Below are 16,378 nucleotides of genomic sequence, written 5' to 3' on the forward strand. Positions count from 1 at the left end.
CTTGACCATGTCTATACGACTAACATGGCTGATTGAAAACCAATAGAAACATTCCCTTTAACCTTATTTTATTGTTGTTTCTTCACAATATGAAGTTTGATTATTTTCTCCATTGATTTGGTTAGTTAATTGGGCATCATGTATACACAGCTTTTGAGAGTACATAACGAATAGATGAGTTAACTTATGAATTATTTACCATGGATTATTTGAATTAAAAATGTTTTTAAAAGTTTCCTGTTTAAATTATCTCTCTATATTTTTTCTATACAATTACTATCACATGTTTATATGAATTCATAGTTTCCTACATTAGCTAATTTGACAAGAGTACTTGAATCTCAAATACCTCAATTATTTCATATCCATTCTGATGTAATAAATGTTAGGAACTAGACAACAACACCTAAGTCTACGGAGTATTGGATTAGTGTTCTTTTAAATTTGTTTATTCTTTCAGATCTTAGCATAATATGTATAAAATCACTGCCAGTCGATTTGGATTATATATTTTATGCAAATGTAAAATAGTATATATTATTTAATATTATTTAAAATACAGTCCCTTAAAAGTGAGTCTCAAATTTTAGTCATATTGATCTTGTAGGTATTATTAAAAAAATCTCATTTGCAAAGAGGATGGTTGATATTTTATATCCATTATGGAATACATTTCAATATTAGATAAGAGGCATAATTGTAATTAAAATCCATTGGAGATCAAAATCTGTCTGATGTATCAAAAAAGTAGTACAAAGCTTTTGAAATATTAAATTAGTTTCATTTTCAGAGGCCCAATTAGCATTCTCCTCAGAGGACAACGTCGCATACTATTTCTCTGGCATTAATTTGTCTCTTCTTATCAATTAGGCATTAGTAGTACTGATGTCATTGAGTCACTAAGAGGTGACTCCTATGTACCTGTCAATTAAGGCTTGAATCAAACTACCTATGGGGATAGGTTTACGCTCTTTTTAATTCTTTCTTTTTTCCTGCTTTATCCTTTCCCCCTTTCAGTATTTCCCTTTTAGTTTCCTATAGATAAAGCTAAATTAAGGATGAAATTTCATGATGGGTAAAATATTATCTTAGTGAGGCATTAATGATCTTTTGTTAAAGAAAAGAAACAGTCCACAACTGGCAAATAGGCTATCCCTTTCCTGGGTACAGTAAAACCTCACCAACTGGGAATCATGAAGGAATTTGACTTGGAGATTTAAAAAGCAAATTTGGAGATTTAAAAGCAAAGTATATTTAATTGACTTGTGTTTATTGATAACAGTGAGACTCCAAATAGAAGATTCTCATTCATAAATAGGTAGGATTTTATGTGCATATAAACAATGAGTGTGCTAAAGTATTTGAAATCTATTTGTTCTCTTAAGGAGGCTAATTATGCTCTCCTTCCATATTTCCCTACATTAATGTACCAATAATTAATAGACTAGAGAAAAATAATTTCTAAAATTTGCCTGGTTAAGTGATCACAAATTCTGAATTATTGGCTTGAAATAAATGACATTTTACTATTTGGTTTCTATAAATGAGAAATGTAATGCTGTGTTCAAGAATTCTTGAGGTGGATATTATTTTCCCCTTCAAATTTCATTCTTGTCTGCTCACAAGAGATTTATTCTCCTAGGTCCATGGCTGGCTGTCAACTCAGTAGAAGTTTTAACAAGTTTTCATTTTGACTAATTTAAACATTAGACATTTTCTTTCCATAGACTGACAATAGATGCTGAGTGCCAGTTACAGTTGCATAACTTCCCAATGGATGAACATTCCTGCCCCTTGGAATTCTCCAGCTGTAAGTAATGCCTCCATTTAAATCTCACCATGGCCATTTCCTCTGTTAACATAAAAAGAGACAAATACTAACCATTCTGATAAAAGTTAATTATTTTTAAAAAATGGTAAGGATCCATATTTCTGCTATAGAAATGGACCAAAAATTTATTTAAGTGGAAAAAAGATATTAAAATGTCCTAAGCTATCTAATAAGGTAGAACAGAAAGTTCACTGCTTAAAAGCTTTCCACAACTGGAGATATTAATAAATGGGACTTGATTTGCAAATGAACAATGAGTGTGGTAAAGTACTTGAAATCTGTTTGTTCTTTTAAGATCAAAAGCTGGATGACTAGTAGGAAGGGAAGCTGGAAAAGGAAATTCATGCTTCAAGTAGGCATTGAACTACATAACTTTTGATTTCTTTTCAATTATTATATCCAATTGTTAATTCAATTGTTATAAATTATCTATTATATGGAATTTGTGAAATGAATAGAAAATGAAATGAATGAAATGAAATATGAATATGAAATGAAAACCTAAATTATGTTCTCATTTATCAGATTCACATTTGCCAACTATCCTAGTTTATTAAAAAAACAACATACAGACACTGAAAACAAAACAAAAAACAAACAAACAAAAAATTCTGCCTCTTAGAAGTCTAGGTTTCCTAAATTACATTGCATTGGGAAAAACTAAAGTTTTTAGTCACATGTGATCTTTTCAAAATTGTTGTAAAAATTTCAAAAATCAGTGCACCATGTAGCACCTGACCCCAGAATTTCTATGGAAGAAGAAAGTAAAATTTTTTCAAAGGAAGAAAACTTTCCCTTCACTAGATTTTAACTGTGCTTTGTATTAAGGCTCTGTTTTGCTTTTTAGCTAACTACAGTGGGAACAGATATTTTTTATACTGTGTAGAATAGCAGATCTAAAAACAAACCTCAAAATCTACCTTAGAGATTCCTCAAAGTCTTTTGCCACAGCTAAGTTACCATCCCCTCCTGTTAAGTCCTTTCCTTTCTCCTCATTATTTATGACCTTTGCCTCATTAAATGTTTCTATTATCTTATATATGTGTTACATTTATTTATCTGTGTACTTTTTTTATTTCACCAATACCAACATGCCAAAGTAGAATGAAAGAAAGGGTAGGGGTGATTTCATTTTTGTCTCTATATCCCCAGTGCCTAGAATAGTGCCTGACACACAGTAGCCACTTAATAAATATTTAATGAATTAAACTTCATAGGTTAAGCATGTTAGACCACAATTTTTTTTTTTGGTATCATCTCATTGAGTCACAGAATCTTGGTTATTATGTTGAACAACTAGAATGTAGGGCTAGATAGGAAATTAGATATTATGTTCTTAGAAATATAATCCACTCTTAGATCACAAATTCTTTTAAAAACTATCAGAGGTAATTCTAGCATTCCTGATATTGACTGGTCTTGCAAATGTTTAGAGGTAGTGCGGGAAGCACAACATTCGTCTGATTTGCATTTAGTAAACACAGTTTCGTCCTATTAAAACATTGGATAGTACATCTCCTTAAAGCTTTCCAAAGAAAAATCTTCATCCACTGACAGATCAGGAAATCAAGAAAAAATAATGTCACCATGCAATTGTATAAATTTGCATTTTTGCCTCTTGCATTTTATTTTAATTTGTTTTCATCAACACAGCCAGGTACTTGATTCATTTAATAACAAATATAAAGCCTATTACTGCCTTGAATCATAGACCTTTTCTCACAATTTATATACTGGTGAAGCTAAGAAAGCTAATATTCTTGACCAGAGTAGAACAGAAACTTAAAGCTTATTCTTCATTATATTTTAGAGTTATGGGCTTTTCATTCTCTAAACTTTTTTCTGTCCTTAGAATGTTAAACTCAAAAGTATATCTTCCCTAAAATAATGTTGCCCAATTCAGCTTATGTGTAAATAATTCTCTAGTCTTATTTTTCTCATCAATTTTCACCTACCAACATTGAACTTATTTCTTTTCTCCACCTTATCTCCTTCCTACATTGTCTGGTAGGGTCATGTGGAAGATATAAAATGGCCAAAAGACCAGATTAAAAAGAAAAAAAAAACTACAAGATTGACAATTAGCTCTGGACAATTAGTTCCTAAGGAATCTTGAATTTTCCCAGTGGTAGATTCTTAGAAAGGTGAAATGGCAATGATGCTTTCATGATATATTTTCATCTGTATTTTAAGTAAAAGATAAAATAAGGAAAAATGCAAAAACAAGCAGCCAATTATCTAAGTGGAAAAATGACAGAGTTCAAAGTCACAAAAGCTAAACTTTTATCCGGCACACGTCACTTTGCTCTCTAGTATTGAGCAAATCACTTTACTTTGATGAGGCTCAGTATTGTAATTAGAATAACTGCCTTACTCTATCTTTAAGAAAGTCAATTCAGCAACCATTTATTAAGTAACTCCTGTGTACAGGGCTTTTTCACAAATACCTAAACAAACTAGATACTGCCATCACAGAGTTTACACAAAGTTGTGCATGTCAAATGAAACAATATATTATAAAATCCTGTAAAAAGTTTAAAATGGTATTTTATAATCACAAGATTTGTTTTCTTTTAAGCACATTATAAGTGCTCTAAATAATCATTATAAACCTCCTTTTCATTGCATGGAAGATGGCTACCCACAGGAAGAAATTGTTTATCAATGGAAGCGCAGCTCTGTTGAAGTAGGAGATACAAGGTCTTGGAGGCTTTATCAGTTTTCATTTGTTGGACTAAGAAATACTACTGAGGTGGTGAAGACAACTTCAGGTAAGATAGCAGAACCTTTCTATTCAGAAAGATGCAGCACGAAAGAAAATGTGATTATCCATACCACAATACTTTTTACATGTGAAAATATGTGATCTGTTTCATGTCAATCTAAAATATGAAGCAATAAAATCCAGGCTGAATAAAATTATTCTAATTCCGTAGGCAGAATCACCATTAGAATTTGTGTAATTTAGTTTAAAGGAGATGGATATCGTTATATGTGCATTGAGAAAGTGGTTTGCCTCATTTCTTATAATACCAAGTTGTAATCTAGTTATCATTAGAACCTGTCTTGGCTATTGTAGTTTCACACTCACTGAAATGGCCTTTATTAAAAGTACACAACAGCATTTAAAACAATCAGCTAGGAATGACTAGAAACACATGAATGGTTGCTAGATACAAAAGGACTCACCACTTCATATGTTAATGAAATAAGATATAAATATATAATATTTTCTAATCGGAGCTTTCTGAATTTTGTTAAGCTAAAGGTTGTTAGAGAGTTGTATTTAATTTTTCATTTACAAAAGTGACACTTTTAATATATCACTTTCAGAGGAACCTAAATCCATTGAGCCGATAGTACTCTAACCATCATTAACTCAGAGAGTGGTTTTATTTTTTTCCCCAGTAGTAGTTTGTATTGATTCGTGCAGTCTTTGCCTGAGTTTCTGCAAGCATAATAGTAGATTTCTGAAAAGCCCAGATGAATTTAGGAATATAGTATTGAGCTATTTTCATTAGCAGAGTGAAAGTAATTGAGTTATTCAAAGATACAGTTCATTATGTTACTGTCATCAATATGTTGCTCTGAGTAACTGAGTATATCTAGGGTTACTGAATTAGCTGCTGGTTAATAGAAATTTAGCCAGAGTGATACAGCATGTATGAAGGTAAATATGAAATTATAGTGTTTCATTTGTAAAGATTATTACTTTCTGGCATTCGGGGCCAATCCAGAAAATGAAATGATGTGACCTGAAGGTGCTAGCTATTTAAAGTACATAAATGCTCATAATGCCTGCAAGAATGTGACATGGCAGAAAAGTGACCCATGAATGTAATTTCTCCAATATTTAAATGAATCCATGATCTTATGGGTTCTCTTCACTGATGTATACTGCAAACCTCTATCTTTCTTATTCCATTTAATTCTTGTCTGTGTCTTTTCCATATGTCTACAACAGCAAGGCAAAAAGCATTTATCACCTACTATGTGTCATGGTATTTGGGGACACCAAGAGAGGCAAAAAAAAAGAAAAGTCTTTGCTCTCAATGATTTCACAATAAAATAGGGGACATAATATGCAAACAACTATCTACAAACCAGATATTATCAGAATAAATAGATGACAACTTTGTGTTTGGGTTTGGTAAAGGCTGATTGCAGAAGGTAAGATTTTAGCTCAGCCTTGAGGGAAGATAGATAAATCAGGAGGCAGAGATGAGGAAGGACAGATTTCTAGGCATGAGGCACTACCATTGAAAATGCCCATAGTCAAGAGACGGAATCACTTGTTCAAGAGACAAAAAAAAAAAAAGGCCAATATCATTGGATTCTTCATTTCATGGAGGCTAGTAAGTTGTAACAAAACTGGAAAGATAGGAAAGAGCTAGGTTATGAAGGATTGCAAGGCTAAACAATGGATGTCATATTTGATGCTGGAGGTGAGGGAAAGCTGTTGGACTGTATTAAATAGTGGTGGGGAGTGGCATGGTTAGACCTGAACTTCAGAAAAATCAGTTTAACAGCTAAGTGGATGGATTGGAGTGGGAAGAGACTTGAAGTCAGGGGATGAGGTAAGCAACTATTGCAGTAATCCAGGTGAGAGTGGATAAGGCTCTGAAGGCCTGAACTAGGCAGGTGTCACTGTCAGAGGAGAAATTCACTAGGTGTTACAAAGTAGAACTGACAGGACTTGGTAACTAATTGGATATGAATTGGCAGAGTTGGTGGTGAGAGAAAGTGAGAAGTTCAGAATAATACTTAGGTTGTTAGCCTGGGTGATTTAGAGGAGGTCAGTAACCTTGAAAGTAATAGAAAGATTAGAAAGGAAGGAAGGTTTGGGTGAAAAATGAGCTTGGTTTGGGGCATATTGAGTTAAAGATAACTTAAACCATTCAGTTCAAATGTTATCGATGTGAGGCTAAAGGTCTAGGCCAGGATAAATAAATCTGGGAATCATTAGCACAGAAATAATTGAACACATCAGAGAGGATGTAATCACCAAGAGGAACAGTATAGAAGTAGAAGAATAGAAGGTGTAGGATAGAGCCTTGGGAGACCCATATGGTTAGAGGGAAAGATCTGAATGAAGATCTAGCAAAGGACACTGAGAAGGAACAGTCAGAGAGGTAAGAGGAGAACTAAGGAGAGAATAGAATCATGAAAACCCAGAGAAAGTATTTATCAAGGAGAAGAGAGTGCGACTGAGAGTTTCAAAGGATAGATCAAGGATGATAAGAATGGTGAAAAACCATTACATTTCATAATTAATAGATCATTGATAACATTGGAGAGAGATCTTTGGTCATTTGTTTGAATGATAAGGCTTCGGGTCAGACTGTAGAGATTAACCCAATATATAGGATGTACCCAATGTTCTAGAGGTCTTTCTATTCAGATTTTGTGGATATGGGTATGATTTTTCCATATTCCATCTGTTCTTTCTCACTCATCCTTTTTCTGGTCTTAAGTTTCTGTAACATATCTATACATGTAAAGCAGATATGAACTTGTTAAAAATGAAACAAAGTATAATATTCAGTTCTTGGTCCAATCTGATTGCTTTTAGTACTACCATCCTCCTCAAAAAGATAAATAACTGCTCTTTCTGAAGGCCTCCCTATCATGGCCACAGTTTTTCTTCATAAGGAAATGATAACATTGCACTTTATAGCTTTTCCAAAGTCTAGCATAGTTCTTGGGACATAGTGATCAGTTAATAAATAAAGATTGTATTACTGACTGTTTGACTGTAATAGCAAGGGAGCAAAGGGAGGGTATGGGACACATTGTATTGCTTATATATTCTAATCTTTCATCCTGAAACAAGCAAGCAGAAGGCCTTACTTCTATGGAGGAAGGAACATTAAATAAAAAAGGAACTTGTTCTAAATGGTCTCTCAGAGGATCTTTCAGAATCATATTTCTTTTAAAAGAAAAATCTGCAGCACCTGACAGTCTGTGGATAGCATATTCATAGCACTTCAACAGGAAAGACACATCTTTTACTTAGAGTGACTCTAATAACTACATCAAGATGAAATGGACAAATAAAAATGGATTGCACTACTAGAGACCCCAAATGTCTTGTCTCTGGAGACAGAGCCCATTTACCCTCAGAAAGAGTTTCTCCATGAAGAAAGTGATGCACTTAAAGTATAAAGAATCACTGTGCTCTCCCAAGACTATTAATCTTTACTGAGAAATTGCAGAGATACCTTAATGTGGCAGATATCAGATTTCTTATTCCATTTCATGGGTACACTGAGTAACTTCAGTTACTTAATGTGATGAAGTCACTTCTGAGAGGAAAGACGGTGGAAAATCCCAAACTTGAGCATTCATTTATACCTTGCTCTCCTACTATTTTGGTACACTTCTGTGCACTATGGTGCCATTTTTTTTATTCAGTTTGGTATGGTAGAATTTTTTTTAAATTAATTTATTTTGATTTATCAACAATCACTTTGATAAGCTTTTGAGTTTCAACTTTTCTCTCCCTTCCTTCCCACCTCCCTCCCCAAGATGGCATGCAATCTGATATAGGCTATACATATATATGCCTATTAAACATATTTTCACATTAGTGATATTGTAAGTAAGACTTAGAACCAATAGGAGGAACCAGCAGAAAGAGGAAACAAAACACAACAGAAGAAAAAAAATAGCAAATGGTATGCTTCGATCTGCATTCCAACTCCATAGTTCTTCCTTTGGATGTGGATAGCATTTTCCACCATGAGGCCTTTGGAGATGTCTTAGATCCTTGTATTGCTGAGAAGGGCTAAGTCTATCAACGTTAGCCATCACGCAGTGTGGCTGTTACTGTGTACAATGTTCTCCCAGTTCTGCTCAATTCACTCATCATCAGATCATACAAGTCTTTCCAGGTTTTTTTGAAGTAAGCCTGTTCATCATTTCTTATAACAAAACAGTATTCCATTACATTCATATACCACAACTTGTCCAGCCATTCCCAGTTGATGGGCATCCTCTCACTTTCCAATTCTTTGTCACCACAAAATAGCTCTATAAATATTTTTGTACATGTGGGTCCTTTTCACATTTGTATGATCAAAATGGTAGAATTTTCATTTGAAATAGAGAGTGAAGAAAAATCTTAGATTGCTGTTTTAGTTAGCCAACTTCATAAGTGAATAGAAATTATTCCATGGGTTAATTTCTTGCTTCTGCTCACTATTCTGAAGAATAGTTTATCCATCCTTAATGCTTATTTTTGCTTTTAGAATAGATAAAATTGGAGACACAGGCCAGAACATTAAAAAAATAACAAATTGATAGCTCCTTGGAATAGAAAAATATTATGTGATCATAAATAGGGAAATTCATAGTATCCTCATTTTAGTCCTAAAAAAATTGCCTTAATAGGATATCAGCTTGAAATCCCATTTAATATATTCACCTAGAATGTGAAGTAATATGAGTCAGTAAGACAGGAAGAATACTGACTTGAAAATCAATTACCTGTAATAATGGGACTCTTAGTAGGATTCACCTTAAGTAATTAAATAAGCAGAGCTGGTCTGAAATAATATAGATTAGTCAGACAGTCAACAAGCATTTATTAATCATTTACTATTGCCAAATACTCTCCTAAGAGCTGGGAATCAAAATATAAACAAAAAGAAAGATAATTCTTGGCCTCAAAAAATTGTATTCTAATGTGGGGAGTAGCACTTAAGATAAAGCTCAGAAGGGGTAGTGGTAGGTTCCCATGCCAAGACATGGTGGCAAAATCTGGAGCATCAAGAGCAAAACCAGGAGAGAAGAAAGGGAGTCTGACCTAAGCCTCTCCCCAAAGTGGAGGAGCTTACAATGAGAGATGTGGGACAAATGGATGTTCTGGGGTGAAAAAGTCACAGGTGATAAAGAAAGTTTATATCACGTATCCTTCCTCTAAGCATAGGAGTCAATTCTCTTTAGACTTACACATGGCCCCTCATCAGAAATACTGTTCTTTTTATGATACTTGGCTTCAAGCATAAACAAAATCGATGACATGTTCTGATTTCTAATTGGATTTCAATAATATCTGTAAATTTTGCTTAAGGAAACTCTCTGGAAAGGGAAACTACAGATATTACATTCAAATATTTGATATTTGAACATCAACACCAAATATTTGATCATGAGATCAAATGCCGTAATGTAGAACTTGGTTGAACTATAAAGTACCATTATGCAATTAACCCATACTAGGTAGAACTTTGGTGTTCTGTGGTTCTTCTGGGGCTGCATACTATAGAAAGCCAAACAAGAATACTAAGAGGAAGTATCTGTAGTTGAAAAGGTCTACCATCATAAAATATTTCACTGAATAAGAGTGCTTTAAAAAACTATACCACATAGCTGATTGCTGCTGGGACAGAGCAAAAGAGAGAATCACATGGGCTTAAGGAAAAGAGAGACACGTTGTGTGCAATGGGAAAAGGTTACCTTACCTATAGCTAACTCACGATATACTTCTTCAACGTGTGGGACAGTGGGATCCTTAACTGTCGGGGACTCTGGGAAGATCAGATACTTTTCTGAGTGCATCAAAAGGGGAAAAGGGTTTGGAGCACACTGTCAAACACAAGAAGAATTTAATGGGAATGTCAGTGGGGAAGGAGCAACTCCACTAGAGTCTTTAAAATGTAACAGAATGAACCACATGCAATAGTTCTCACTTGTTTTGTGGAATAAAGATCATTCTTCCCCCCCCCCATGTTAATATGGCATGGGTGGCAGCAAGAATTGAAGAATGATTAATTGTCCTCTTTTGCCAACAACTTCCAGAAGGCTGCTTCCTTTGGGAGGAATCCAGTTCACATGGTCAGTTCTCTCGGGAAGCACAACCGCCAGCACTTAGCCATTAATACAGGGCTGCTAGAAGGTAGGCTTGCTGTTGGCTGATTCTTTTGCCAGAATTGTGAGCAATCATTTGGGAAGTCTTAATAGTTTGTTCCATATTTTTTAAAGGATTTATTGATGTGTTTTGCTTTTACATTACAAACATTTACTGATTACTCCCACTTCACAAGAGCTCTTTTATCACAAAGTAAAACAGTTAAGTAAAACTAATAATATACAATGATCTCTCTTAAAAGTACACACCATACTTCAAATCTATGGCAGTCCCCACCTCTACATAAAAAAGTGTTTGTGTGTGTGTGTGTGTGTGTGTGGGTGGGTGTGTGTAATTTTATTTTCTCTCCAACCCACTCCTGATCCCACTGGAATAAAAGAAAAGAAAATTTCTGAGTTTCCAATTATTTCAGTAAATGCACCTAAAATGTAATAAGAATCTATTTTTCTATTGGATCATTTGAAGCTGGGAAGAAAATAAGAATATTAATAGGGAAATGTTGCATATGCTTTATTTGGAGCTTAAGCCTAAGTTCTAAGGTAAGGAAAGAGATAACCAAATTTATGACACATTTACAAAACGTCATTTGCAAATAATCATTTTACATTTTAAAACCTTAAACCAAATGTAGAGGATTCTGAGTCAAGGTCAATGGATGAGAATGGAGAACAGTTTGCTGCAGTTAGGGCCACTCCTTAACTATAACATTGGATAAGTGATGCAAATTCTCTGTTTCCTCTACCCATCTTTAAGCATAGAAATTAAATTTTAGGATTATAGATTAACTGATAGAAGGGACCACAGAAATCTCAGTGATGCATTGAGGAAATGAGGAAACTGAGGCTGAAGGAGATAAAATGACTGACCCACGGTCAATCATTCAAGCAATGAAGTACTTCACAAAGTACATAAACATGTCCTCCAAATTCAGAGTAAGTGATCTTTCCCTTGTGACATTTTGATACTCTGGGACTACATTGTCAGAAGCAAAGCACCCAGAAAAAAAGAGGTGAGAGACAGTCAATGGATTAGCATATGACTTAGAGAATAAAGCATTTCTCTATGAATCAGGAAACCTTGACTCAGGCCCTTATTATATCTTCTTGGCAAGTCACTTAACATTTATGTGCCTAAGTTTCCTCATCCACAAAAGGGATGGTTGAACTCAATTCAATAATCTCAAATGACTCTAAATGTATAACGTTATGTTCACAGATAGTTGCTTTCTAATGAGAGGCTGCATGGTGTAGTATAGAAAATACACTGAATTTGGAGTCAGACCTGGATTTAAATCCTTGCTGTGCTACTTATTACCTGCATGACCTTGAAATAGTCACTTATCCCCCAAGAGCCTTAATTTTTTCCATCTGTAAAACATGAATTTGAGTAGATTATTTCAAATGTTCCTTTTAGCTCTAAATATTATTTCAGTACCATATTCTGATCAAATTCAACTAAATTTAGGAAATATTTATTTAGTATCTAATATGTATGATAGACAGAATGAACTTAATCTTTGGACTCTAGACAACTCTCTCTAAGATTCAGAGTTTCAGAGAAAGTGCTGAACTCTATTGTTTTAGGGAGTTTCATCATCCAGGATTTCCCAGTAGAGGTGACACCACAGATCTAACCTCTATCTCTACCTTTAATATGTATAACATGACATAGTGGACAGAAAGCATGCTTCAAATTCAGGAAGATCTAGGTTCAAGTGCTTTCTCATACACTGATTGTGTGATATTAGACAAAACCTCACAGTGCCCCCAAGCAACTCATTATAACATTAAATTGTACACCACGTCCTGTTTTATACTGTCAGAGGGAATTCATCACTAGAAGCTCTCTATAGAAATGAAATCACTAGATTTAAAGAGAACAGTTTGGGATGGAGACAGATTTCTGAAGCACATGTTTCTGGAGTATGAGATGTGATCTGCTTTGTTGAGGTCACTTTGAGATTGATGAGATTTAGATTTATTTGTATGTCTTATTAAAAATCCGATTACACATTGAGAGACACATAGACAATAGAGAATATCCAGGAAACCAGAAAACATTCTATATAAGGAATAATTGAAGGACAGCTTTGGGTATTTATTCTTGTGTCTGTATTTTTTTATTATTATTATTATTTTAAATTTTTTTTCCATATGCTTTTGAGTTGAAAATTTTTTCTTTTTCTCCCTCCCCACCCTCCCCAAGACAGCGCACAATCTGACATAGGCTTTACATTTACATACCCATTAAACATATTTTCACATTAGTGAAGTTGTAAGTAAAAATTAAAACCAATAGGAGGAACCATCAGAAAGATGAAACAAAACTCAACTTAAGGTAAAAATAAGTGAGAGCGATTCAACTTCCATAGTTCTTTCTTTGGATGTGGACAGCATTTTCCATCCCGAGGCCTCTGGAGGTGTCTTAGTTCCTCGTAATTCTGAGAAAGGTTCAGTTTAACATTCTTAGTCATTGCATAACGTGGCTGCTATTGTATACAAAGTCCTCTGGGTTCTGCTCACTTCACTCAGCATCAGACCACATAAGACTTCTTTGGGTATTTATTCTAAAGAAGAGAAAGGATTTTTTTTTCCTTAAGATATGCCTATATATGTTTTAGTTTCTTTTATTTCTATTTTTTTTTGTTTTTATATCACCTTTATTTTCTAAAATATCCCTCCTTTGTCATAAATTCAGTCATCCTTCATGAGAAGGAATAAAAAAAAAAGAGGGAAAGAATAAAAAATACAGAAAAAAAATTTAGTAAAACTAGCCAAAACGTTAGCCAAGTCTGACTATTCCATTAATTATCCCATGACTATTCCACGGTCAACATCCATAATCCATCATCTCTTCAAAGAAGGGACAGAATCTCATTTTTCTATCTTTAAGATAAAACTTAAAGGGGAACATAATTCCTGTCTGCAATAAATTTAAGAGCCTGCCATATGGAGTGAAGATTAGACATGTAGGTGTCTATGTAGGTGTAGAGGCATGACTAAAATAATGAAAGTCTGTAAGGATGGACAGACAGGAGCTTTGAGGTGGAAAAAAGATACTTTAACAATTAGAATTGTCCAGTAACGAAATGGAATATATCATGAGATGGTGAACTACCTATTACTTAAGAACTACTGATAACCTATCAAGGATGAGGTGCTCTAAAAGTCTTCAGTTTCAGGCTTTAATAGTTTAAAACTGCACAAAGACTTCTGGGATACCCTATATCCTTCAGAGAAGATACCCACAGGGAGTAAAAAAGATTGTAAATCTAGAAGATAGAAGGGATTCTAGAGACCATCAAGTCCTATCAGCTCATTTAACAAATGAGGAAAGTGAGGCACAGAGCAGAGAAATTCCTTTCCCTAGTTTTCACAATGTTTAAGTATCTGAAGCAGAACTTGAACTCAGGTCTTCCTACCTCAGACCCCAATATTTTATCCACTACAACATCTAGTTGCCTTATTTAGGTAGAATAAATTGATAACAATCTGAACAATGGTTCACTTCTGTACTCCTTTCCTCATAACAACCCTATGAGGCAATCATTAGATAACCTCCAAAGCCCTTTCCAACTCTTTAATTGGTTTGTTGCAGTAAGAAAGCAGCTTGATTCTTTTAAACTGCAGTAATTTAGGTATCTTTGTAAAGCCGCGGTGCACATATTGCCCTGTGAAAAACCCATCACATTTGACTCATCGTTTGAGTGGGTTATTTATGATAAAGGCTCAAGTTAATGCTGTTCTTCTTTGAAGAGAATTAAACTGTTCACACTGTGCATTAGGGAAAAAAGAGAAAATAAGTGCCACAATCAATGAAAAGGTCTCCAGTTCTCCCTTGAGTCATTATGAGTTGTGAACCTATTTTAGTCAATACTGCACTTTTCAAACAGAAGCCAATTAACTGAAAGAGCTACATTATATCTTATAAATAAATCAGGAGATAGCTGAAGTAATAGTGGCTTTTAATTTTCTTAAGGAGTTTCAAATTTGGCACAGAAATAAGAAACAATAGTTTATGGGTAGGAAACAGGGTGGTGCAGAAGAAAAAAAAATGTGAACTAGGAGGGATGGTAGGCCTTGGACAAGGGAGCTGACCCTCCATCTGAGCTTTGCTGATAAAAAGCTATGTTATCTTGGGCTAGTCAGTTTTATTTAGTGGGACATGCAAAGAACCTGAGTTTGAATTCCAAGTTTTGCTACTTACTGCCAATGTATGCACTTCATGCTCTTTGAGAGTCATTTGTTTCCTAGATATATGATCCTACTGTCCCATGATCATCCCAATGTCAGCTCAAAGTTCAGCACTTTGTTTTCCTCATTGGCCAGATGAGTTTGTTGGACTAAATGAACTCAAAGTTCCCTTACACCTTAAACATTTGAACTCTGGCATTTTGTCTCTAGTCTCAGTGTCCTCATCTTTGATTTTTTAAAAAATTGTTCCTGATGTCTTTAAAATGAAAACCAGCTTAAATTGTGAGTTGTTTTTGGGGGGGCTTTTTTTTTTTTGCCTACTAGCCCTTAAGTCAAACTCCAAAGTTCACTCTGACTGAGTATAATGTCAACCTTACAAGCTTATCAGCTGCTTGTCTTCTTAACAGCTGCTTTCTTCTTTTTTTTTTTAAGGTTTCCCTAAAGTGTTTTTTTTTCCTTCTGTAAGACTTAGCCTGTTTTCTAAACAACTTTAATGTTGAAACACAGGTCTTGACCTTTAAGTTGTTTTTTTTTTAATTTGAGAAAGCTATATTCTCTTCTGAGGTTTTCTTTGCTCTTAGTAAAGCTAAATTTACTCTGCAAATTTTCATTACCAAATGGTCTATGGATTTCACTTTAGAAATCCTAGATTTTAGTGCTTTCACAAACACTATACCTACCTACATATATATATATATATATATATATATATATATATATATATATATATATATATATGTGTGTGTGTGTATACATATATAATATATATGTATATATAAAATTGTATAAAGTACTTTCCTTAAAACAATTTTATGAGGCAAGCCCTACATGAACTTTATGGTAATTTACATACGTATGTAATATATATGAAGGTGTGATTATATGTGTGCATTTATGTATGTACATGTATGTATATATATATGTATATATACTTTTATGCATGTGTGTATAAGAATATAGATACATGTATGAGTATATTTTTTGTTGTTGTTCAGTCTAAAGTTGTGATTTCACTTGTGTGGGAAACTTTCTCCAGCAATGCACATGTTTAAAGAGGAAGACCATTCCAGCCATGGAGGACTGTCATTGCATATACACATTCAGGAGGTAGAATATTGGGTGCTAAGAAGAGGGAAAAAAAGGCTAGTTTGGCTGAGTTGTAAAGTATACAAAGTGGAGTAAAATGTAAGAAGACTAGAAAGGTACAATAGGGTCAGGTTATAAAAGGCTTTAAAAGTCAAACAGAGGATTTTTAATTTGATCCTGAAGGTAATAGGGAGCCATTGGGATTTATTGAGCATAGAGATGACATGGTAAGACTTACACTTTAGGAAAATCATTTTGGCATCTTAGTGACAGATAGACCAGAATGGGGAAAGATTCCAGGCAACTAAAAGGTTATTATCATAGTGCAGCCATAAAGTTATGAGGGCCTGGTCAAGGTTGTGATTGTGTGAGCAGTGAGAATAGGACCTATGTGAG

The 16,378-nt window shown here is 34.2% G+C and overlaps 1 protein-coding gene across 2 annotated transcripts in view; it reads left to right on the plus strand.

Moving 5' to 3' along the window:
* Window positions 1-16,378, plus strand: part of GABRG2 (gamma-aminobutyric acid type A receptor subunit gamma2) — a 138,110-nt gene that overhangs the window by 45,465 nt on the left and 76,267 nt on the right. For both annotated transcript variants that reach the window (XM_020992420.2, XM_020992421.1), the window contains exons 5-6: window positions 1,728-1,810; window positions 4,465-4,602. In XM_020992420.2, the coding sequence (XP_020848079.1) occupies window positions 1,728-1,810; window positions 4,465-4,602 (221 nt within the window). The remainder of the gene's footprint in view (window positions 1-1,727; window positions 1,811-4,464; window positions 4,603-16,378) is intronic.

This window comes from Phascolarctos cinereus, unplaced genomic scaffold (assembly GCF_003287225.1).
Source record: "Phascolarctos cinereus isolate Bilbo 61053 unplaced genomic scaffold, phaCin_HiC Scaffold_2;HRSCAF=192, whole genome shotgun sequence".
In the NCBI taxonomy this organism is placed as follows: Eukaryota; Metazoa; Chordata; class Mammalia; order Diprotodontia; family Phascolarctidae; genus Phascolarctos; species Phascolarctos cinereus.